The sequence below is a fragment of the Ornithodoros turicata genome, chromosome 5 (assembly GCF_037126465.1).
Source record: "Ornithodoros turicata isolate Travis chromosome 5, ASM3712646v1, whole genome shotgun sequence".
Lineage (NCBI taxonomy): Eukaryota > Metazoa > Arthropoda > Arachnida > Ixodida > Argasidae > Ornithodoros > Ornithodoros turicata.
In genome coordinates, this window is record NC_088205.1 from 47904635 (window position 1) to 47930971 (window position 26337).

The 26337-nt window shown below is 45.3% G+C and overlaps 1 protein-coding gene across 1 annotated transcript in view; it reads left to right on the forward strand.

The window, feature by feature from the left end:
* The window catches only part of LOC135394432 (prolyl endopeptidase-like), an 88436-nt gene that overhangs the window by 11611 nt on the left and 50488 nt on the right, over window positions 1-26337 (forward strand). Inside the window, exons 5-8 of the mRNA XM_064625171.1 lie at window positions 5361-5462; window positions 19638-19780; window positions 20402-20508; window positions 20780-20925. Coding sequence (XP_064481241.1) covers window positions 5361-5462; window positions 19638-19780; window positions 20402-20508; window positions 20780-20925 — 498 coding nt within the window. The remainder of the gene's footprint in view (window positions 1-5360; window positions 5463-19637; window positions 19781-20401; window positions 20509-20779; window positions 20926-26337) is intronic.

The window sequence follows — 26337 nt, forward strand, 5'->3', positions numbered from 1 at the left end:
TTTTAGGGTTTACCACCCTAAAACCCTAAAAGTGGTGTGTGAAGCCTAATGCGCAGCGGCTGAAGTAAGAGCTCATGCTCATGCAACATGCTCGTGCACATCGGCGGATCGCTGTATCAGTCTTCCTAGACATCAAGTGCGCCTATGATACCATCTCGCACATTTGTGTGCTGCATGCCTTGAGCTTTTTTGGCATATCTGGTCGACTCTTCAGCTGGCTCCAGATTTCCTTACGGACCTAACTGTCGCTGTCCTCACATCCCACAGCCAAAGCCCTAAGCATCCTTTCAATCGAGGCGTCCCCCAAGGAAGCATTCTGTGTCCTACACTCTTTAATGGGGTAATGGCGGGCCTAAAATCAATAATTCCTCGCAAAGTAGCATTCTCTGTGTATGCCGATGACTTTGCCCTTTGGACAGTAGGCAAGTCACGACCAGCCATTCATCGTCGTTTGCAGCTAGCCTTAACTAATGTAGATCTGTACCTCGCGTGACTTGGGATGGACCTTTCGCCCGAAAAGTGCGTCGAGCTGCCTTTCACCCACAAGGTTAGAAAAATTTCCCTCCTTGGGTTGGTGCAAAGAAGATCCTCTACGTTTCCATCGCTTCCTTGGTGCGGTCATGGACTCGGAACTGCGCTGGGCTCGCCACATTAACCACCTTGAAACCAAAGTGCAGCAATGGCTTCCTGCAAGTCGACATCTTTCTAGCTTAGGATGGGGCTGTGATCAGCACTCCCTTCTAGCTGTTCACACGGCTTTGGTGAGGGCAACTGTGCTTTACAGCCTTCCAATCTTTCACAGGATTTCCACAACGTCATTAAATACCATTCAGACCCTATTTGCCCGAAGCCTTCGTCTCTGCCTTGGAGTTCCCAGAATGGCTGAAGCTGGTGAACTGAGCATGAGCGTGAAACGACTCGACACTTCTTACGTTTGCGTGTGCACATTCCCTGTCACCCACTCCTCAGGAAAATTCGATAATTTCGAAAGTGGTTTCAAAGTGAAAATTTCAGATATACAATTCGAAAATAGTTCAAAAGTGGTTTCCATCGCGTAGTGCAGAGGACACGCCAGGCTTTCACTGGCTTCATAGCTAAGGACGTCCCACCGCCAGACGCCCCCTGGTCTCTGCCTGTGCCACCTACCTTCATACATCTTCTGGACCTCCAGGAGCGAAGAGATCCGATTCCCCCCCCTAACTCCTTGCAGCCCATTTTTATGCTCTGGTAGCGAAGTTTTCTACCTCTGCTGCAGCATACACCGATGACACATCTCGAAATGGCAAGTCCGCCCGGCATTCGTCATCCCATCCGGAGGCGTAGTGGAAAGACGTCTCCTTTCGCATCAAACCTCATCCACAGCTGTGGAACTCCATGCCATACTTTTCTTTCTGCAGCACACCGTTGATTTTACCCCATGGGAATGGGTCGTGTTCACTGTCTCTAAATCTGCACTGCAAGCAATTGAAAATTTTGGCATCCGAAGCTCATCCACACCGTTGATAGTGGATGTGTTAATGGCTTACAACCTTGTCTACGAAGCAGGACACAGGCTGGTTCTCCAGTGGGTTCCAGCGCATTGCGGTGTCGAAGGGAATGAACAGACCGACAGCGCTGCTGAGAGGAGATTGTCGGTCCGTACTTCGACGCCTCATGACTCCTCTGGCTACCTGCCAATGGACCGCTGACATTCTTCCCCCAGCTGTGCTGAGCAGAGTTGATCCAGCGCTCAGTTTCTGTATGCCTAGACATATCTCTCGTCAAGATGCCGCATTAGTTCATCGAATGCGCCTCGATGTGGCTTTCACAGCAAAGTGGCGTTACCGCTTGAGGCAAGTTAACTCACCCCACTGCAGTCACTACGGTGCTGAAGAAGATCTAGAGCACATTCTTCTCCATTGCGCACACTACCAACCTTCCCAAACCGTACTCTCCGGATCCCCTAACGAGCTGGACTCTCGCCCCCCCCTCACAAAATTGCTTTGTCCCTGGCCACATCCAGCCCACCAACGCTCTGCCCTCAAAGCTCTCTTGACCTTTCTGGATACCATAGGACTTCGACCCTTATTGTGAGGAGCTCATTATTTCATACCCCGCATCACCACCAGCAATGGGGCAGAGTATCACCCCTGGCGATGAAACCACAATTCATCATCTCACAATAAAGTTGATGTTGTTGCTAAGGTTCATTGTTGTTCTAAGGTTCAAGGTTGTTCTAAGGTTGTTCATGGTAGGGGTGTGCGAATATTCGAGTTCTCAAATTCGAATCAAATATTGATCACTCGAAGTATTGGATTCGCGAATCGAATATCTAATATTCGACTATTCCACGAACATGAACAACACTACTTGGAAAGTGGGCTTCACCTGACACTTTCCTGCATTAGGTGAAGCCTGCTTTACGAAAGCGTTGGTACTGCGGGGCCAACACAACACAGGTGAACCATTGGGTGCATTGAGTCGCGACTCTTGAGGCGACTCTACAAAGGAGGTGACTTTGTCTAACCCCACAAGGAGTCTCTGCTTAACGCTCCAAATCCTGGCCTGCTTGGCGAGCATCTACGCTTCCGCTCTCACCTATTTCCACTTCAGAGTTCTGACAGACATTGCAGGCACTTGATTTTTAAAAGCATAGCATTGAATAAATTGACCTTCCGAAAGGCTGGGTCGTTGCTTTCTTACACCACCGCTAACGCAAGTGATCAGTAATGGTTAGTTTCATGTGGATCGATCACTCGTACTTGTAGCGCAGCCCAAAAGACACGAACAAAGACAACAATACATGACAACTGCGTACTCTCAACTGAACAACTTTAATGGGTATTTACCAGCTATCCCACCTTTATCCTTTAGTAGATCGAACAACCGATAGATCAAAATTATTCTTGATCGATTCTTTCTCGTTTGGTTGATCTCGTTCGATTCTCATTGCAAATTCATGCTGGTCAAACGAGGCATCCATGCACCAAAACACGTCTGCTATATCTGGCGGAACTACGTCACTTCGCTTCCGTCCCCGTCTCTTTGGCCCCGTGGCTCCACTTTTGAGAAGGTGTCAGAAATTTTGACCAGAGTTACTAGCACTGGAAGTGCCCTTGGCCGTTCAGTGGAGAGAGCTATGACTCTCTTGACCCTGGGGCTGTCACTCAATGCACCCATTGGTGTTTATCGTGAGATAACGTTAGCCCTAGTTGATGGACCTTTTTCACACCGCTTCTGCACATGCTCTGTGAACCTGACGGCGCTGAAGAAAGTTCCCAACATATTCAATAGACGGAAAGGTCCATTGTGTATACTTCGCCTGACGAAGTAGCTGTGTCTCTCCCACATGCATTTTAACAGTGCCAGTGGGGAATTTTGATGTGATGTCTGGTTCTTGGAGGTTGCCTTGAAAAAGTTATCCTTCCCAGGTAAAAATTGTTATCAGTTAGAAGTGCTTTATAAAACAACATCTATTCTAAAATTACTCTAAAGCCACAGGCTACAAATTGCAAACTTTTAGTACAAAAGGCACATATTGTAAAATTTGCAATATTCGATACTTGATTCGACTTCAAATATTTGGATTAGCACACCCCCAGTTCATGGAAGACGTTCAGTTGTTGACGATGCCTGATGAACTCCAGTCTCCTGGGCTTGTGTGGCACTCATTGCTTTTTACCATTTGCTGCCACGATGTCGATGATATGAGTCTGCGAAGGTGATGCTGATGATGCTATCGCTCACATGACCCCATTTTAAAATAGAACTGTCCTGAGTTCGAGTGAAAAAATATGCTTCTTTACAGTCCACTTGTTTAAGCTACACAATGATAGAGTTCAACATATCGGTCACCAATGTAGAGTCTTCATTCGTTGTAGTAGAATTCTTCAGGTCTTGGGGATCTGCCAAAGGATTAGTTGAGCATTAGCTGAGTTGCGTCCAAAAAGGCAGAAGTTCTTCCTCGGTGGTGGATTTCGTGTCTTCACATATCAAGATATCTCAAAGGGAGAATGCAATGTCAAACTCCAACGCACTAAATAAACGACCATGAACCTTGCCCGCACTCGCATGACATGTTGCGTTGACAGGACATAGTACGATCACATGGAGTGGGACAGGTTCATAAAGAGAATCGCAAGACATGCTACGCTAACAAGGCATGCTACGCTAACTTGGGAGTAACGACAAGGAACAATGACTTACTGTAATGAGAAAAAGTGAAGTTCTTGGGTCTTGCTAGAGCAGGCAAAACGAAATTCCAAAGAATAGCAGTGGAACCCAGACAAAAGATTCCACCGTAACTGTCTCGTTATGTTTCACGTGGAACAAGGGAACGTTAGACTAACACGCTATTAGTCCTAAACGCAAGAAAAAGAATGGGAAATGCTGAACATTCAATGCGGGTGAAACGCTCTGTTGAGCCACCGCAAAATTACTCTGCAAGGACATGAAAATAAGCAACTGTCTCAAGCGTGGCAGGCTGAAACTACCCAAGAGGGCTCTTAGTCTCAGAATAGGTGCAGATTGCTGACCTTGACAGGGTTGCAGCTTCACAAAAGACAAAATAGGCCTTCAGCACTGCCCCAAGGAAAAAGTGACTGCCTGAAGAAGAAACATGTGCAAAATGTGGACCGAACGGCATGGAACTATACTGCCTTAGAACCGGATGAATCTTCTGATCCTGTCAGCTGTGCCATGTCAGGCATAAACGTGATGACGACGTGGCCCCGCTGGTCACTGATGGCCGGTGATGTACCCGTTTAGCCAGACGAGATTTTGAAATAAAGCATCTAATCATGAGGCAAGTTTGAGAAAAGCAAGACAGAGGTTCATTAGAGCTCTAGGGTGGCAAAGGGCTGAATTAAGAGTTCATGGAAGATGTTTAGTCGTCAACAATGCCCAATGAACTCCAGGGCTTGTGTGGAGCTCATTGCTTTTTACCCGTTGCTGCCACGATGTCGTTGATGGTGGGTCATGGGCCTGCAGAGGTGATAGTGATGACGCTGTCACACACAGCTAAATAGACATAAACTGTTACTGAAAATCATCTGGAAACTGTAATGAAAACGAAAAATTGAATTTCTTAGGTACCGGATGTTAAGAACGAAAGGAAGCTGCACCAGCTCATCCCGTGTTCTACTAACAACCTTTCACTTTTTTTCTTACAAAATCGTGCGAACGTTCCCCAAGGTTCATGCCACCGTTTCCTTCCTCACCTTCTTCTTTTTGAGGACAGCTTCTTCATTCTCAGGAAACATTACAAACAGAAACATTATTATTTTCGGTAACCAACCATGCTAAAAGCCCTGTGTATCATCTTATATATATTGTTATGCATTTGTTCGGAACACTTAATGCAGCACAAATTTCTTTTGCAGATCATGAACGTAGCAACACGTGAAAACTTTCCTGAAGTCCTGGAAAAGGTCAAGTTTACAGGCATGTCTTGGACACATGATCACAAAGGCTTCTTTTATTCAGTGAGTTTTTCATGTTACTAAAATTAATACCACAGTCACTGACCAACTTCTCTGACTTATAGAAACTGCAAAACTTGCCTGAATTGCAAAGGGTGTTCAGTATATAACCTTAAGAGTTTTTATTTAAAATTCTGTATTGTGTATCGTGTTCAGTATTTCTTCCGCTGGTGATAGGTCACGTCTTCTGATATGTACCGTATTCCCCCCTCAGCCGACTTGCCACGTACAATCGGGGAAACCAGCATGCTGCAAAACACTATATTTTGTGGTATGCCATAAAATCTGAGGTAAATTTCTTTTGGTGGTAATTGATAAAACAGCAAGCACCACCAGAAGCGAATCCAAGATTTTTCTGAGGGGGTCCTGCCTTGGACAGCATGCTGTTACAGCACTAAGGTCAATGACTAAAATTGGGGGGGCGCATATCCGGGAACCTCCCCGCCACAAATCTGCCCCTGAGCACCACCCAATGGTTCATTCCAAAGAGGATTATCCCCAGGTATGACTATGTGTCACACATGCCAACATGTTGGTACGTCACTGGTTAAGATCGATAGGCGCAGTGACATTTCCGTCTTTCAAGTTCAGTGCAAGCACAAGAAGCAATGGAGATAGATGGCAGAGACAGCTCTCATGGCAAACGATGACACCAGCATCAGCAACATCGGATGTAAATGGTGAGCAGACATGTCGTAAACAGAACAATCTTGCACCCGAAGTTACTCTATCGCATTCGAGCTCAACTTTCTGAAAAGATGAAGCCGTAGATAACATAAGTGCTGCTCCAAGGGTGTTTCGAATTCCTTGTCAATGTGTGCAAGACTTGGTCAGGTGTCAAGACCAGTTAAAGGCTTGCAGTGCAGCCAACAACATTTCCATTTGGAAGAGAAGCAATCTGCCATCCGGCAAAGAAAGGCAAAAGAAGCAACTAAAAGCGATAAAACCCCGGTGCAGGGGACACAAAGAGACAACACAGACGAAGCAGAGAGCTTCGAGAGGAAAGGGGTATGGTAAGCTGGCGGAACACTTAAGAACCTGTTCCGGGTGCGAGCCGCTGTTCAAAAACACAAAAGTGATGTTTAAAAGTCATAAGTTAGGTGTTCTTCTTTATAAGGAAGCCTTGTTGATAAAACAGGCTGGAGATAGTTGCATTAGCGTGCCTTCCGTGTTGGTAACGGATACAATCCAGCAAGTCATTGATAACTAACGCGAATTCTGTTTGGGGGGGGCGTTTACCTGGTGCCTTGCTTGCGTGATATCTTTTTGATAACTTTGTGATAATTTGTGATTACAGCATGACGGCCTTGGCTGCCACTAGGGGTCGGGTGTGCAGTTGGTGTATTTAAGATGTGTCCCTGCCATTAAAGTTGTTTGTCAGTCAGTGCTTCGTCTGTGTTGTCTCTTTGTGTCCCCTGCACCGGGGTTTTATCGCTTTTAGATGTACCACCAAACAGCCCGGTTTTTATCGCTTTTTAAAAGAAGCAAGCCAAGTTTCCGAAGATCGAGGAGGAATTGTCAGCCCAGATATTGCTCCAAATAAAGAGTGGCTTTTGATGGGAAGAAAAGGACCTTGAATTTTGTGGCATGCCGCCAAAGATGAGCTTTTTGGAAACCTCAATGCTGGACTCCCTCCACTTTTGCGGCCTGCCTACAGCACATGACACCTGCAGTAACCAACGAAAACTCGCGTGAGAACAACGGAGAGGGAAAGAGGTACTTCAAATTGCACTACAGTTTTTTTGGGACAACGGCGACGAGCATTAAGCACTTTTAATTTCTTGGTTGGTCTACTTGCACTCATGATGACTGACAAATGCACAAGGAGAAAATTCCGGAAAGAATGTGAGTACACCACCATTAAAAACCGAAAAGAATGAGAAATGGGTATCACTCATGTGATGCTGATATCGTGTTGTTTACAGAAACCTGGCTGTCAACCAAGGTGTCTAATCATGAATTAGCGATCATTCTGTCATTCATTTCTTTGCTAAGATTCCGATACAGAGGCGCGTGACAAAGAAGAAGCCGATCAGGAATTACAATAATGCTAACTTCACAGATATTAACGATGAGCCCAGTGTGTTTTTGGACACATTTGTCACGGATTTCATTTCTCGTTCTGTTGAACAAAACTGGTCTTTATTCAAAGCCAAAGTGCTGGAACTGCTGACAGTTGCGACGCAATACACAAAAGACGAGACAGACGATGTCGCACACTTTCAACCACTCTTACTACGAATCAAAGAAACAAACATGAAGATACAGACCAAGACTACAACCCCCAGGTTTCCTCCTCTCCGCCTCTTTCATCCAAATCACGTGCCTTTATTTATCGGGTCTTCTTGTTTTTTTGTTAATGACGCGGTAGGGGAGCTCACACATTTATCTTTTTCTTTCTTTATGTTCCAGCTTTCAACGACCTGCCTGATAAGCGTATCATGAGATTGATAAATTACCTGATTGGCCTCGAACTGCGGGTCGCACCCACACTTCAAAACGTGATCCACCAACTGCGAACTCTGTCTATCTTTGGACCTAACCTTGTTTCCATGTTCTTGCAATCTTTGATTTAAACACCTGCCTGTCTCCCCAATATATTGTTTGCCGCAACTTAAGGGTATAGAGTACACTACCCCAACTTTACAGTCCACGCTCGGATTTCTATGTTTTATTTTACACGCATTACGTGACACTTTGTTCGCGACGTACCCCGGTAAGAACGAGAGCCTCTTCTTCACAGAGGGGACGACCTTTACGTTGACCTTACCACCTAATTTCATGAGCCTATGGGTGGCCCCATGCATATATGGGGTCAATACCATGGGTTGATCTCTCGAGTTGGTCTCTTCCACTTGAATGATCACCTTACGTTCCATGAACCTTCGAATCCTCGCCCTCACCCTCACGAAGTCATCTGGGTATCCTGCATGTCCCAACCTTTTAATCTGCTGGAAAAAAGTGTCCCGCATGGTATGGTCGCTCGACGCGCCCCCTATGAGGGTAGTTACCACCCCATTCTTTACACCTTTTGAATGGTTGGACGTGAAAGGAAGTACTGACTTCTCTAATTTTTGCGAATAACGCCAACATACGTGGCCATCAGTAACCCCTTTACTTTGTAGGCAAATGTCCAGAAATTGAAGATTTCCTTCTTTCCCATATACCCCATATATACATGGGACCACCCGTAGGCTCATGAAATTAGGTGGTAAGGTCAACGTAAAGGTCGTCCCCTCTGTGAAGAAGAGGCCCTCGTTCTTACCAAGGTACGTCGCGAACAAAGCGTCACGTAATGCGTGTAAAATAAAACATAGAAATCCGTGCGGGGACTGTAAAGTTGGGTAGTGTACTCTACACCCTTAAGTAGTGGCAAACGATATATTGGGGAGACAGGCAGGTGTTTAAATCAAAGATTGCAAGAACATGGAAACAAGGTTAGGTCCAAAGATAGACAGAGTTCGCAGTTGGTGGATCACGTTTTGAAGTGTGGGTGCGACCCGCAGTTCGAGGCCACCCAGGTAATTTATCGATCTCATGATACGCTTATCAGGCAGGTCGTTGAAAGCTGGAACATAAAGAAAGAAAAAGATACATGTGTGAGCTCCCCTACCGTGTCATTAACAAAAAAAAAAGAAGTTTTTTACCCTTTTAGAGGGGAGTAACCCCCACTCCCCTCTGTAATGCTAACGCCCTGAGGGTATTTAAATAAATAAATGGAGAGGGAAAGAGGCACTTCAAACAGCACTTCAGTTTTTCTGGGACAATGGTGATAAGCATTAAGCACTTTTAATTTCTGACATTTTCTCGACTTCAAATCATGACCACCATTATACCGTGTAAGCAAGCCCTGACTACTGATTTTTTGTTGCAGTATATGTTGTTTGTTGATTCGATTGTTACGGCCCGTGGACGACGACAATGTGGCGTTGCTGTCGCGCGCTGCTATGCTGGCTTGCCAGTTTTGTCGGGAACGTCCTGGAGTGAAGCCACGTGTTGAGAAGCTCCCCAGCACGTCCGGCCCTTTGGGACACTATGTCAGTGCCAATTAAGACTCATGCAGAGGAACAACTTCTCCTCTGCACGATAATATGGACGACTCGCTTTATGAACAGTTTTTGTCAGGGACTTGAGTGTCCATATTAATGCAGCACGTCTATTTCTTACCTCCTCGTACACTTGGTAAAGCCCATGTGCAAAGATATGTGATGTAGGTCACGTTGGGATAGGACAGCGTGAAGGGGCACTAAAATGCAAAAACAAGTTCACTCCAAATTACGTTACATGCTATGTTAATTTTATGCTTGTGATCATAATTAGAAACTTTCATTCCGTTACGGCCCGGCGTCGGGAACTTGCCGCCCCCATCGCCCGGCAGCAGCCGCAGTAGTCCCCTCCCGCACTCACGGTGGGGTCCCCGCAGGAGGGAGACCCCCACGTATAGCTGTGCGTGGCTTTCCCGTGCCTGGGGAAAGGGAGATCCTGGCAGTTGAGTGGACTTGAAGGTTGGTTTGGACCCTTCGGGGCCCCTCCGGGAAAATGACACACTGCTTTGGCCCCTGCTTCCCATAGACGGATGGTCCTGGAAGGTCCGGCCAGGACTATTCAGCGAGTCGCCATCTCACTTTTCATTTCTTTCTCTCTATCTTCTCCCCTCCTTGCTTCCTTTCTCTTTTCACCTTCTTTGGCAGCAAGGGTCAACCTTGGGCAGTTCTTTTCACTCTTCAGAAAGCTGCACCTGGGTATCATGCAGAGGTACCTGCTACTGTGTGGCGTGCGGTCCCCTGGTTGGGCTCCGTGATGGGCGGCAGGACGTCTGCACCGAATGCCATTCATTATGTCTTGTGGACATAATCATCTAAAAAGAAAACCGATCGGCGCCCAAAGAGGAGCCGCACCGAAGAACGAACATTGAATTTCTCTGACCTAAGTTGTCCGGAATCTTGGTTTGCCAAGTTCCTGATTCTCCACTCAGATGGCGAGGCTCGACAACTGTCCAAAGTATCTCCTTTCCTTGTTGCTAGGCACTCGAAGACGAAATAGGAAAGTCCTTTCAGGCCAAGAAACTCAGCTCAGGAGACATTCAGGTGGAGGTCAACAACAAACAACAAAGTACAGCACTGCAATCTCTAAAGAACATCAGGGAGATGCCTGTCTCAGTTACAACCCACCGAACACTGAACACCGTTAAGGGAGTCATTTCCGAAGAAGAGTTAATCGAGTGCAGTGAAACTGAAATCGAAGAGGGCTTGAAAGAGCAAGGCGTCGTCTCTGCCAAACGGATAATTATGCGGAGAGATGGCAAGGAGATCCCGACAAAGCACATCATCCTGTCGTTTTAAGCTGCACACACTTCCTTCTACCATCAAAGCCGGTTATGTCAATTGCCATGTCAGACCATTTATTCCTAATCCTCGCCGCTGTTTGAAATGCCAGCGGTTTGGGCACAGCTCTCATGTCTGTCGACGACAGTTGGTGTGTCCCAGATGTGCTGGCAAAGAACATACTCCTGAATCGTGCACAAAAGACTTCCACTGTGCTAACTGTGAGGGGGGCCCCCGGTCTATTCTCGGTCCTGCCCACAGTGGAAAGAAGAAAAAGAAATATTGAAAATAAAAACAGAACAGAACTTAAACTACAAAGCAGCACGAGCACAGCTCCAGTTCAGAAAGAAAGGAAGTTTTTCCGACGTGGTGCGTAGGGGAGTGGCGCCACCGAGGAAGTCCGTCGAGACACAGACCCGTTTTTCGGGTCCTGAGTCCCCACTCCCCAATCTCAGAGGGCTGGAGGCACTCCGGTGTCTTGTACCGTGACGGAGGCCAGCCGTTCAAATGGCCACAAAGAAACAGCCATGGCCTCCTCTAAGGCCGATGGCACACAGTCAGTTTGGGACGGGGGTCGTAAAAAGCCCTTTCCAAAAGGGCACCCAAAGTATGGAGGTCGACGATGACGACTGCATGTCGCAGAAGTCATCGTGGAGCCTCCCCAGTATTCCTTCACAAGGGAAAAAAAAAAAACGAGAAAAAGGACGAGGAAGAGGTTTCAAAGGGAATGAACAACAGAAACAACCCCCGCGAAGGGTCCAACCCCACTAAATGGTACAAGTCTTTTCTAGTCGGTGTCACCAAGTGCTGCGCTTTCTTTTCCTCCTTTTTAGTGTGACTGTTATGAACCACTTCCTCCAATGGAACTGCCGTGGTTTACTTTCTAACTTAGACGACATTAACGATCTCTTCGACACATACAATGCAGCATGTTTTTGCCTTCAAGAAACGTTTAAACACACACACACCAAATCCAATCCGTAGACACAATGTGTTTCGAAGAGATCGAACAGACACCACTCGCGCATCTGGCGGTGTGGCTATCGTCACACGAGGAACTGTTCCGTCCAAAGAAGTCCACTTTGTTGCAGACTTGGAAGCCGTGGCCGTGCAGATGTGTCTGGACAGAATTGTCACCATCTGCTCGGTCTATTTGCCACCATCAGGAAGTTTTGCACAGAGAGATATAGAACACTTAATCAGCCAACTTCCAACTCCATTTATACTCCTAGGCGACTTTAATGCCCACAATCTACTTTGGGGCAGTACAAGAACCGACAGCTGAGGGAAAATGTTGGAAAAGGTCTTGTTATCAACCTCCATCTGTCTTTTAAATACAGGAGCACCGACGTACATCCACTGTTCAAGTCAGTCCTTCTCGGTCTTAGATTTATCGCTTTGCAGTCCATCTCTATATCAAGGTATAGAATGGAATGTAGAAGAAAACCCACTTGGGAGTGATCACATTCCAGTGGTCCTGAAATATATCTGTGCAGTCAATAGTCTGACAGCATGCCCCCCTAGATGGAAGCTCCAACATGCTGACTGGAATGCTTTTTCTGAAAAATGTGACCTGTCGTTAATCCCTGTGGAGAGGATGACGAGTGAAGAGGCTAGCAATGTAATTACCAACGTCATCCTCGATGCAGCAACACAATCCATTCCCCAGACTTCCGGTCGTCTACCGAAACGACCCAAGCCATGGTGGAACAGCGAGTGCAAGCAAACTCGTAAACTTCAAAATCGTGCATGGGGTACATTTCGGAGGTACCCCACATCACAAAATCTTCTTTTGTTTAAAAAGGCGAGAGCCAAGGCCAGATGGACGCGGAAACAAGCAAAGCGGTCATCTTGGCGCAACTTCGTGTCCTCCCTATCTCGCAGTACCCCATCCAAAGTGGTGTGGGACAGACTTCGCGAAATCATAGGAGAACACCGTAGTTATACAATCCCTCTTTTAGAAGTCAACGGGCAGGTGTGCGGAAGCCTAGAAGAACAGGCAGATGCGTTCGGACAACATTTTGAACGCATCTCTGATTCATCCCATTACAATCCCGAATTTCTTTTCCGAATTTCCCGAGTAAAAACAAACGCTGAGAAACGGAAAATTCCAATGAGTGGTACCTGTACAATCACGTTCACGATGCTTCGTCGATCCCTATTCGCTGCTAAAGCCGCTGCCCCGGGCCCAGACACGGTAACATACTCTATGCTGCGCCACGTGTCTGATGAATCAAAAAAATTTTTGCTCCTTTTCCTTAACCGTGTTTTGGCAGAGGGAACATTACCATTATTATGGAGACTGCTACTGTCATTCCCCTTCTCAAGCCAAGAAAGGAAGCATCGAATCCGGCCGTTTACAGACCTATCGCTCTTACGAGTTGTATTGGGAAGACGTTTGAGCGAATGGTCAATAACCGGCTGGTTCATCATCTGGAAGAAAATAATTCCCCCTCTGAATTTCAATGTGGTTTTCGAACGGGGTGCTCCACTGTGGATCACCTTGTTCGGCTAGAAACCACTATCCGTGAAGCCTTCGTCAGAGGACAACATTGCTTTTCAGTTTTCATTGATTTGGAGAAAGCGTACGACACCGTGTGGCGACACGGTGATCTTCACTCTTTTGGCTTTGAGGGCAGACTCCTTAGATGCATTGCAAACTTCCTCCAGCACAGATCCTTTAGAGTGCGACTGGGAACCACTCTATCCCGCCCCTTCGTACAAGAGAACTGTGTCCCGCAGGGATCCGTTCTCAGTGTTGTTTTATTTATTGTGAAAATCAACTCTGTAACCAATGTCATCCCACCCACCCTCCATATCTTACTCCTTGTATGTGGATGACATTCAAATATCTTGTTGCTCCACGAACCTGTCAATATGTGAACGACAGATGCAGGTGGCCATCAACAATGTGGCCAAATGGTCTTCATCAAATGAATTTAAATTCTCAACTGAGAAATCTGTGTGTGTCAATTTCTCTAGGATTAGAGGACTGTTTCCACCACCTACGCTGCAGCGTAATCGACAAGATATCCTTGTTCAACCAGAAGAAGCTTCTTGGCATCACTTTTGACTCGAAGCTGACCTTCAAGGCACATGTCCAAAACCTAAAGATAAAGTGTGTCAGGTCACTAAACCTTCTAAAAATCATCTCCCACAGATCTTGGGGTGCATACCAGGAAACACTGCACCAAGTGTATACTGCATGTATTCATTCCAAAATTGATTATGGGACCTTTGTCTATGGCTCTGCTCGCGAGTCTCCGTTGAAAGCCTTGGACCCCGTCCATCACCAGGGGCTGAGGCTCGTGCTTGGAGCCTTTCGAACGTCTCCGGTACAGGGTCTATATGTTGAATCGAAGGAATGCTCCATGAAAAGACGGCGTTCTTACCTCGGTACATCATACGCACTTAGAATCAGTAGTCTACCCCAAAATCCAGCCTCGACTTGCGTCAAACACACACGCTTTAAACAGCTGTTTATTAACAAGCCCTCTGTCGTCCCTCCATTCTCTTTGCGAATTGCATCAGAGTTTGATTGTCACACTTTCTCTTCCTATGACCTACAAGTTGTATAGTGTAGCAGAAAGGTCCCACCCTGGAAACCACCTCCAAGGTATGACACCTCTTTGGCAAAATACAAGAAACAAGACAGTGCTTCATCAGTACTTCAAGAAGAGTTTGCACACTTGAAAGACAGCTTTGATAACCATACTGAGATTTATACAGATGGGTCCAAGTCTAGTGCAGGAGTGACTTGTGCCATGATTTGTGGCACGCACACAAGGTCTCATCGTATAAAAACCTTTGCATCGATTTTTACTGCAGAGGTTTACGCCATTATCTTGGCGCTCAACTACATCCTTCAAGATTCTATAAAGTCTTCTGTTATACGAGGGGCGTTCAAGTCAAACCGGGACTTTTCATTTTTCGCAAAAGTAAAATGAACTTACAGGCGAGAAATTGGTTTTATTTTTCAACGTAATCTCCAGCTGCACTAATGCACTTGTCCCAGCGTTTCACGAGGGCTTGGATGCCAGCAGCGTAGAAATCCTTACCGACGCGTAGCAGTCACATTCGTGACCTAGTCGTCGCAGCTGAAGTGGCGGCCCCCAAGGAACGCCTTCAGTGGCCCGAAGAGATGGAAATCGCTGGGGCCGAGGTCTGGACTGTAAGGGGGATGTGGCAGCAACTCCCAGCCAAGTTCCTGTAAGGTGTGTGTCGTGAGATGCGCAGTATGTGGACGAGTATTGTCCTGTAGGAGGAGGACTTCTTTGGTGATGAGGCCCGGCTTTCCGAAATTGGAGGTGTTCATTAATCATAGTGTTCAACGTTCCCATAGAAAGGTCCGTCTTTCGAGCCAGTTCGAGACATGTTACCCATCGGCCCTTGAGGATCAGGCGCTCCACAAGTTGGATGTTCTCAGGAACTCTGACACTGGGCTCTGAGCCGCCCGGGCCAGGATCGTCCTGCACTGATGTACGGCCGTCTCGGAACCGTTTGCACCACTCAAACGCTTTGCTGCGGCTAAGTGTATCGTGACCATACTGAGCCTGAAGTCTTCTGTGAATTTTACGATAACTTTACGCCTTCATTCACGAGAAACTTCATGACAATTTGCTGTTCGATGTGCGCGCTCACCTCGTTGTCGGCCATCTTGTCTAGCACGTGTCTTCTGTTTTGCAGAAACTTTGGACCACTACGTGGTGAACGCGGAGACCCGTCGTGTGTGAAAATTATGAAAAAGAAGTAGCGGGAGGCATTTGTACACTCAGGAGACAGAAAGTCCCGGTTTGACTTGAATGCCCCTCGTGTATACAGACTCCTTGAGCTCTATTAACGCAATCTGTAATCAGCACACAACAAAGAACTTTCTTGTGCAGCGAGCAGGATCTTTGTCCAGTTTGGTAAGAACGAAGGGGTACTCCTTCATCCTATGCTGGGTGCCCAGCCACGTAGGCATCAAAGGCAATGAGTTAGCAGATCAAGCAGCTGGAGCTGCTCTCCAAGATGATATCACACCTTTTGATATGTCCATGCATGACATGAGATCGGCACTCAAGAAATCACTGCACAGAATGTGGCAAGCCTTTTGGAACATACAAACAAATAACAAGCTCCACTTAATTAAACCTCACATTCAGGATATAGGAGACCGGCTGGAAAACCACCTGTCGTGCACTCTACGAGCGAGCTTACGTGTAGGCCATACGTACCTTACACACGGGTTCTTACTTCGGGGAGAGGAGCCACCTCAGTGTGCGCACTGTGGTCAGCTCCTGTCTGTTGTACACATACTCATCACATGCACACATCATGAAATCCAACGCAAACATCACTTCAAGGAATTTTATAAATACTTCTTACCTCTTCACCCAGCCCTATTGCTTGGTGACGAGGCTCTCGTCCCTTTTACAAACGTGTTTGATTTCCTGAGAGATGCTGGCGTTATTAGCCTTTTGTAGTCTCAGAGTAATGTCTTACATGTATACACTCATGTTTTATTAGTTATCGTGTTTACTCTTAAATAACCATAACATCACCACTGTCTCAATCATACCTCAGTTTATGGCGCATTACGATCTTTGTTGTCAGTGCGCCATTAAACTCCCAATCATCATCATCATCATCATCATCATTCTGTTACAGAGCTACAGTCCAAATTATACCGGACACTTTCTTGCCTCGGCGCTAAGCAGTGAACGTCGTTTCAGCTCGTGCATCAGTGTTTGTAGTCCATGCTGCGCGTGCCACGCCATGGAGCAGTACCGGTGAAAAACAGTGCACGTTGTGAAGCCGACTGCTGTCGATGTCCGAAGGGCGTGAAGATAAATGTTGTCAGTGGAACATTCACAAGAGCTATTGTGGGCTACAATTCAGTGAATCGGTATTGAAAAATGTGGCAGTGCGCATCATGCCACTGATATATGGAACACTACGATCGGACCCGTTCAAAATCCACACGCCCACAATAGGTATGCGCGTGCTTCTCCTGCTGTTTTATTGGGTACTGCCAATCTTTGCCTCCTGGGGATCCCATTCATTGCTGCCAAATACGGCTTTGTTTTCATTGCGTTTTTCTTCGAAACGGTAGCGCCGTGTGAACTAATTTTGCTTGCACTATACTAATTGAAACACAGACTTTCATCTGAGAACAAGTTTTTGCATTTTAGTGCCCTTTTAAGCCTCGGGTTGTCCTCAAACTGTGGTACCTTGCGTGGCTTCTCCAGAGAAAGTGAATAATAGTGTTTAAAATCAGCAACTGTAGCATTGTGTGAACTAATTTTGTTTGAATTATACTAATTGAAACACAGACTTTCATTTGAGAGCAAGTTGTTTTTGCATTTTAGTGCCCCTTTAAGGAAAATGCCACTTTTGCTTAGCCATTTTCAAGTTCAAGTAACAAAATTAGCTTGGTATGAATGCAAACTACCCTAGGACAAGATAAAAACAAACCCCACCCAGGGGTTGCAGATTTTTGCGGCATGCAACCTGTTTTTAGCAACTATATTTTTGCGCCAAAAACCCTGTACATATGCAGGTTGTACCCTCTAACGTACACGAAATTTTTAGAAAGGGACTGATTGTTCTACGCGAATGAGACCAACTGAATGCTGTAAGCAGTCTTGTATCATAGTCGCCAGTATTTTGCACTTTTCCTGATTAAATAATTAGACCGGGCAAATTAGCTAACTTTTAAAATACTGGTGTCAAGGCTGAGGTGTACAATAAAAGTGTATATTTTTATCCTATAATCAGTGATGTCACCATGAACCACTTCCTATCACTTGTAGAGAGAGAGGATTGGGATGGGCTATTGAAAGAAAATGACCAAAATAAATGCATTGATGAATTTCACACACACACACACACACTATAGGAAAAATGGGTAGAATGGAAGTCCAGGGACTTGGAAGGATAGAAGAATGCCGATACTATTTCAGTATGATCAACAGGATTGAAAATACACTAAGTACATTAATATACATTAAGTAATCACAAACATTAGATGCTTCAACACCACCATGATAGGAAAACATTCCCAAAGTATGTGTTAAAGCATCCAGCCATGTCAGTTCCTCGTAGAACCTCCCTGTTTACATGAACTGCATCAGGTAGTGGTGACTTAATATTTCTATTTAGAAGCTTGTTCAGGTTCTTCCAAACAACATCAGAGTTTGCACTCATGAAGTTAATGTAGTAGTCTCTCTTAACTTGCATTATCTTTTTTGTGACCCAGTTTCTAGATTTTTTGCATTCGTTTAAAGTTGCCCTATCCTTTGTTTTGATGAATGATGAATAAACCTTTGTTACAATTTATTCCTATGATAGATAATTTTTAACAGTTCTACTGCCATCCATGGTTTCCTAAAATTTCTGTTTAACGGCTTTGTAACAATGGGAAAACGTGCTGTATATAGTGGCAAAAACGAGTTACGGTTTAGATAAAACGTTTTATAATCATCCAAGTGTAAAAGATCATCTTCATGTTCATACCAAGTTTCTGTCAACATAATGATAACAATATCAAATTCACAATTTACGTCATGAAGGAAAGCTTCTAATTTAGTATGTGTACCTCTCAAAGACTGCACATTTAGATGCAGAAATCATACAACATTTCGACCGGAAAGAGTGTCACCGACCTCATGTGGCAACACAACTATAATGAAATACAGTCGCCGACCGATTTTTCGGACATGCTCGATTATTCGGACTTGTTCGTGGAACGGCCGCGGGTCCCATAGAGTTGATGTATAAGAACGTCCAAAATTTCGGACACCATGCAGCCCCGTCGCTCGATATTTCGGACTCTGTTTGCCCAACCAGCGAATTTCTCTCTTGGAGTGACGAAAAGTATTGGTATCGTTCTAAAATTGGCATCAAAAGAAATCAACCAACTAAAATAGTGAAGAAAAAATATAGGTAACGATTGTTCATTTTTCTTTCCTCTGAATAGAAGAGGTCTGTTGTAACGCTTTTGCGTCTTCGTTTTTGGCCCGCGAGGCGTGCGACAGCGCTGTAAAGCGGAATTCAACTAAAGCACACATGCGGTAGGTGAAGCTGACTTGCGGACTTGACGACGGCGGTGCCTCCGTCGGTGTACAGTGACGAAATGTCGCTTCGGGAAATAGAAGCTGATGTTATCAGGCAGAGCTGGAAGCACGTTAGGAAAGCATCGACAAACTTTTCCAGCCTATTAGTGCTTAGTAAAGTTTATTTTGAAGCGGAATTCGTTTTTTTCGGACTGCTCGATTATTCGGACTGCAGCGCGATCCCCGCCAAGTCCGAAAAATCGGACTGCAACTGTTGAGGGATTACTGAAAACATATGCGTTTTTATCCCTCAGCACATATTCTGCAAATTGGTGTTCTTACCGATTCGAGTAACATCGGCATTACCATCTTTACAGACGTGATACCATGAAGGCCATGTAATGCTCTGTTATTGCAGCTACTGTGTTGTTCCAGGTGATTAAGCTGCTCGTTCGTATCTGACAGACCCTCCGAGGTTATACACATTTGGCTATGCATATCATCTCACATGTGCTTCGTCATCTGTGTGTGTAACCTTAAGGCACTGGCTTTGAAGAGCATTTGCTGTGATGTCCGTAGTCGTTGGATGGATGTAGCATCCTGAATAATGCAACAAGGTAGAGAGTGTATGTAGAGACTTGACCTGTTCCTCAATGGAAGAGTCTAAAATACTGGACATGTGTTTAAATAAATTAGTAGCAGGGGGCATTTGTGTTGCCAGTAATGATGGCCATTAGATAAGAAAATTAGAATGCTTAGGGTCTAAACGTTGGTCAGTGACTGCTACTTCCCTCTTTTTTTTTTCTCTTGTACCCTAGAGATATCCTGACACAGTTGAAAGAGCAGACGGAACAACAACGGACATAGTAGAGAACCAGAAGCTGTACTACCATTACATTGGAACGCCGCAGTCCCAAGATATCCTGTGTGTTGAGTTCCCTGAGGATCCACTATGGCGAATGTAATATATACTTTTCTTTCTCTGTTGGAAATATTGACAACTCTCGTCATAAATAGCTCGCAACATAGCGCATATGTGATATGTCGTTTCAAAAATTCTTACTTTGTTGTCAAAACTGCGATACAATCTGTCAATGTGACGCCAAATTTTCATTCTATGGGCAACACAACATTTTTGAGGTTGCACCTCAACTGCTTTATCGTAGCTTTAACATTTTCTTACCGGTTTGCTGGATTTTCTACCCATTCTGCTACAAAGTTCTGTACGTTTATCTGATGCTGCCGGAAGAAGCATATCCCTATAATAAACTGAAAGTGCGCAGCCTAGATAGTCTACGCACCTTCACTTCTGTCGATCACTGAGAAATTGTTCGTGCTCTCTTCACTGTTGCCGTGTCTGTCAGTTTCCTCAGTTCAATATCAGTAGGAGAATGCTGGTAACTGATATCTGTGCAAGAGAGAACGATGCCAGAGGGAGGCCACTATGAGAGATTAATATAAACCCTTGGCTGTAATGTCTTTGGGGTTTGAGTGGCAAAAAGAAGATACATAACTCTGCCATCAAGTTTGACTTCTGCAGCCATTTTTGAATCTTATAGAACTTTCGTTTCTGTCATTTTAGTTGTGGAGAAGTAAGTGATTGCGGCCGTTATTTGGTCGTTACTGCACAGGAAGGTTGCCAGGACAACATGGTCTTCATCTCTGAGATCCCACCCCAAGGAATTACTGGTGTGCAAGATTTTTTTGAGGAATACAGTGGAACAATGATGATAAGATCTGGGCTGGTAGGACGTACTGTAGGATACATTTTGTGTATGTGTGTGTCCCGTCAGTTGTTCCTCATTTATGATGGTTTCCTGTGTCATAAGATATCCTGCACCACACACTTTTTTTCTAGTGTTCCACTGATAAATTTATCATAGAAGAGTTACTGTATGGAATGTCCGCATTGTGTATGTGATACTTTATGTTTATGATGCCCTGCTTCTTCTATCAACAGGCAAGCTTGATTTGAAGAGCATTGTGGGAAAGTTTGAAGCTCAATATGATTATGTCACCAATGAAGGTACTGTGTTTACCTTCCGCACTAACAAGGCAAGACCCAACTATGCATTGGTGAACATCGACCTGAACAATCCTGCCGAGGTATTTATATGTACTTGTATATTTTGAACGTTGACATAAATTCATGGGCTGCCTAGGAAGTATGGCACAACGAAAGTTACAAACAACAGTTTCCTGGTCAGGTTTAACACAAAGGGCAAAACTAGGAATAGTGTTGTCCGAGCTCAACATAACAATGTCTGCAATTTAGTTCAGTCTGGATCTGTGCTAAAGCATTTGGATCTGAAGACTGTGTTGTACAGTGGTGTCATCTTTACAGAAATATAAATGTACAGTAGAATCTCGTTAATTCGAAATCGCTTAATTCGAACCTCCGGATGATTCGAACTCTCGTCCGAGTCCCGTCCAAACTACATGTATTTCAAACAGACGAGCGTATACACCGCATAATTCGAACCAACAGCGTTCGTGCGTCAGACAGGAACGGGTCACAGCGCCCCATATCTCCCTGGTTATTGACCTTCCGTACGCTTCCCATCCTCTTTCCGCATTTTGCGCTGTTCAAAGACGCTCTCTCCTCTTCATGACAGCAAGGAGTTTACGCGAACGCTTGCATTCTCCCTTTGCCCCTCTCCTCTTTCTCTCTCTTCCTCTTGAGACCGTCAAGGGTTGAGGAGGTGTGTTCGCGTGCCGACACTCATTTTTAGGACTTCGCGACTGTCAATATCGTTTTAAATCCCGTTCACTGTCATCCTTTATTTCCCTAACTTGCAGAGACGACGGCGTGGAGACTGGGCTCTTAACTGACGCGGACATCGTCGACGCCGCGTGCGCCAGCCAAACTAGACCAGAGGACCGCGGGGAGTGTAGCGACGAAGATTCAGACGACCCAAGCCGCAAACCTGTCTGCGCGAACCAGTGCCTTTACTAAGTGCACCTGATGTAGCATCAGCGCTGGATATGACAGTGCACCATTTTTCTTAAGAGAAAAATGCGGATGCCACGCTTGAACTTGTGTCCGAATCAAAAGCGATGCTAACAGTCCCGCTAAAGGAAACAGTTGCAATAGCGAAAGACTGACTGCTTTCAACCCTAAGTTGCTTCATAATTTCTAGGGGTGTGCGAATATTTGAGTTCTCGAATTCGAATCTAATATCAAATGCTCGAACTATTCGATTCGCGAATCGAATATCCAATATTCGATTTTTCGAATATTCCGCTATTCCACGAATATGAACGACGCAACCTGGAAGTGGGCTTCACCTGATGCTTCCGTGCATGAGGTGAAGCCTGCTTTACGAAATTGCCCTTGCTGCAGGACCAACGCAGGCCTCATCCGTAGTTTAAGATAACGTTATCTAAACTTAGTTTTGTAGACATCTCTGTGGAAGGGATGGCGCCCCTCAAACATACAGTTTAGCGGTGCCGACCGGGGACTTTAATTGGATGTTTGTGAGGTTGCCTTTAAAAAGTTAGGACCCTTGAGTAATGATTACAGCCCACAAACAAGAAGGTGGTTTTAAAGATGTCCTTTATGTCTAAAATTTCAGCAGTGCAGCTTCCTGGGGTGAGAGCACAGAAACTAAAGGGTGTTCATGGCAAAGCTGAGGCAGGATGCAAATTCGTTTGTTTCACAAATGGCCTGTGGTTGTCTGAAACAATTACAGCCTCATCCGTATAACATGCTACTGCCTGACATAAAGTTTTGAAATGAAGGTAACCACTCCAGTACTCCAGTAAGTGTAGGCTCACCTGAAAAGCAGGAAACACTCTGATGTAAAATTAAAGCGTAGGGGCTTTAAACAGAAGAATTGCATGTTTCTCTTGTGACAGTTAATGCCAGAAAAATTACACTAAAGCCATGGGCCACAAAATGGAAACTTTTAGTGCGAAAGTCACATATTGTAAATTTTGCACGAATATTCGATATTCAATTCGGTATTCGGAATTTCTTCCCCCATTTGATTTGATTCGACTTAAAATATTCAGATTCGCACACCCCTAATAATTTCTATGAGTGAATTTTTGCGAACATATAAGTCCTGTATTTCCTTCAAAGTCGTAACGGCCGCGACGCTCTGGGAGTTTTCTCCGCCGTAACATCGGTTCGGCATCGGGAACGTAACAATGGTAGCGGCGGAGTTCGGCAGCAGTAACGATTTGAATTACGCCAATATAAATGCGTCTTGAAGTGACACCGGTACCGCGAACGTAAAACACGACTCGAAGTGTGTCGCTACACATCTGCATGCGCTCCCTGCACCCAAGCCCCCTTCCAGGAGAGCATCTCCCGTTAGTTCAAACTCTGGTTTATTCGAACAAATACCCTGGCCCCCTCAAGTTCGAGTAAACGAGAGTCCACTGTATGGTATACAGTAAACCCCCGATAACTCGAAGTCGTAAAAACCGGAAAAAATTTCGAGATAAGCGGGGTTTCGAGTTAAGCGAACAGCGAAAATTACGTTGCCACTATGTTACCACAATGTGCTGTTATGAAACGTAAAACAAAAAGCGTTCCTACAGTAATAGGGCTCGTAAACAATTTCGAAGCCATTTATTTTTTAACATCATCGGAGACTGAATAACTCCGTAATAGCAATCTGCTTGGCATTTGCGTCTGTGAACAAGAAAGCTTTTTCAAGCACTTCAATGCAACGCACGAGACGCTCCTCCCGGCACGTCACTACCGCGGCCACTCTCGGCGATTTCTGTATCACTCAGTTCACCGCTACTGGAACATCGCCGTCGTAAAGCGCATAGTCCTCGATGTGCAGTGTTGCCAAATTTGGGGAAAAGTCACTAAATTTAGCGGATTTCGGGGTCTGTTTAGCGACAAAATTTTGTATTTGGGATTAGCGGATTTTTTGGTGACTTTCGGACACGTTCTGCGACTTTTTGGCGACACAAATATTCCTTCATGAAGTCAGGAAGAATCGTGATTTTCCTGTCACATTTCAGTGGCCGACAAACTCTAGCGAAGAATAATATGAAATCGCGCCACTTTTCGCTGGCCCTAACTCCTCAGGGCCAATAACCTGTAACGGAGATCTCTCAGCGTGTTCCCTGCAGCGCGCAGTCGTGCAGTTTCGTTGTTGTTCTTCGCAGCGCTCGTTTCTTTGAGCTGTTTCCAGTTTGCCCCATTTCTGACGCGCCACGTGGCCTAGACGCAAGCGCTTTCCAAAATACCTCTTAAGTAACATCAGAAATACCGCATGAGCTAGGTGATGCTGCCAGTATTCAAGGGATAGCTTCGTCCAGTCAAAGACTGACACAAGGGTGCTGTGCACCTATATTGCAAGCGTGAGATTTATGCGAGGTTGAAAGACAAGCAGGTCGCAAAAACAGGAGAAGGCATCGGAACTTTTTGTAAGCAATAAACAAACCATGTTCAGTGCCTCCGGGGACAAAACAAGAAAAACTTCTGCAGAAGATGTTCAAGGTGCCGAATTTCATTTACTTTCTCTCATTCTTATCCACTCATGCCCATTTCTTCATGTTCTCTCTTGGCCATCCACTGCGCTCATTCGCTGAATCATCTTAGTAGGACTGTCACCATATTGTTTCATACCATGCAACGAAGAAAAAGGGCACAATAACGGCAGCGACTTTTTTAGTGACTTTCAGTTCCAATTTTAGTGACTTTTAGCGACTTTTCGGGGCGTCACTAGCGACTTCGTGCGAACGAGATTTGGCAACACTGTTTTGAAGTCCTAAGTCACTCTCCCCAAAACATGCGAGGCGCATCACGTCGTTGCACAATTCATCACAGCCACTGAAGTGGTCTGCTGGCTCCGGTACGGCGGTGGAAGACCAGAAACCCGCATGAATGAAACAGTTCATGCTACTGGCTTGATGAACTTGCTACCAGGCCTTTGATAAGTGCCACCTTCCGCTCCAAAGTCAGGGACTTCCATGCGCGTTGTTCAGCCATCATGGCGCCGTGAAGAACAAAACGAAGAAATGCTCGCACGAATGCAGAGGAGGAGGAGGAGTGACATTGGGTGGAAAGGGGAGTGCTGTCTGCCTACCACAGGTAGCGGCGCGTGAGGCGTGAGTCACTAGGACTGAAAGGCTTTGACCTTGACCTAGACTGGGGGACCGAAGAATGCACGTTATCTGCCGTAGGTACGCAGATCTACCGGTGATGGGATTTCGAGATATCCGTACTCGGGCAAAAAAAAGCTTCGACTGAAAAGGGCCCAAATATATAGGAAGCATTGGGACATGGATCGGGACGCAAAAAATATTCGAGATAACCGATATTTCGAGATAAGCGAGTTCGAGTTAACGAGGGTTTACTGTACATCTGCTAGATCTCACATATCTCATTCGGCAAAGCCAGTGTTGTGTGCCTGCTCATTGTTTTAAGGAACCTACTACAGTGCAATTCCGTTAAAATTCGAACTTCCGTATAATTCAAACACTTGCTCGTGTCCAGTCAAAGTTGGGTATTTGAATGAGAGAAAAGTGCCCATGTGTACGAAATGAAATAAAATGTAAATGCAAACACAGACTTCAAGGATAAAAACGTATGCAACAGTTTATTTGAACGAGATTGTCAGGATGTGCTCACTGATTAATTTTAAGCTTAATTATTACTTTAGTTGGAGGAAAGAAGAGCAGGGAATGAATTGCCATAATGGTGTGCTCAATCGTAGCTGACATGGAACGGTGCTACTTACCAGCACACATCCACACAATTAGGACTTGCTGTTTTAATGGGATCAAGACCCTATCTGTTGACCAGTGACTTAACAAAAAGACAGATGATGGCAGATATTTTTTCAAATTGGGTTGGCAGAATTCGCGTTCGTGGAATACAGGCTAGCAAGCCTTCTTAGATGCAGCTTGCGCGCCGTCAGTGCATCACATTCAGAGGGCTCTGTTTAGGTTGAGCTCTGCTTTGTTTAAACAAGTCAGTAATGCCCATAGAGTGTAAATTATCAGGTTTGCACTGTGCTTCCAAAATACTCCACAACAGTATATACTCTCATGTAGAATTGTATAAGGCAAGCTTGACACAATCAACTTCCTGGAACTGCTGAATGGATGCAACAGGTCCTGTGAATGCAGGGCTAGAACCATTGTGCTAAATGTCAATAATGCAGTGGTTTGCAAATGGGCGTCCAGAAACACTTTGTGGTCCGCAAAGGTGTTTCCATAGTTCGTTGTTAGCGGCTATTTTTTTTTTTTCTTCTTCTTTCCTTTTTTTTAGTGCCTGGTCCTTTGAAGCTGTACTGAACTGCCCGTGTGCATACCACTACAGTCCGGCTGTGACTGAAGAGTAGTGCGTTACATGTGCCGGGGAAATCTGCACAAGTTCATGGTCTGCAGTGGCAGCATTGTGCAACACTAATACTACACATCACTGTCTGCTTTCGCTCTTCTTCACACCTTCTCAAGCTGCACATACGCATTGTATTGTGCACATGCCAAATCTCATGATGCTGTTCGTGCATTGAAGATGGTGTGTTTCAAACAGCATGTTCACCC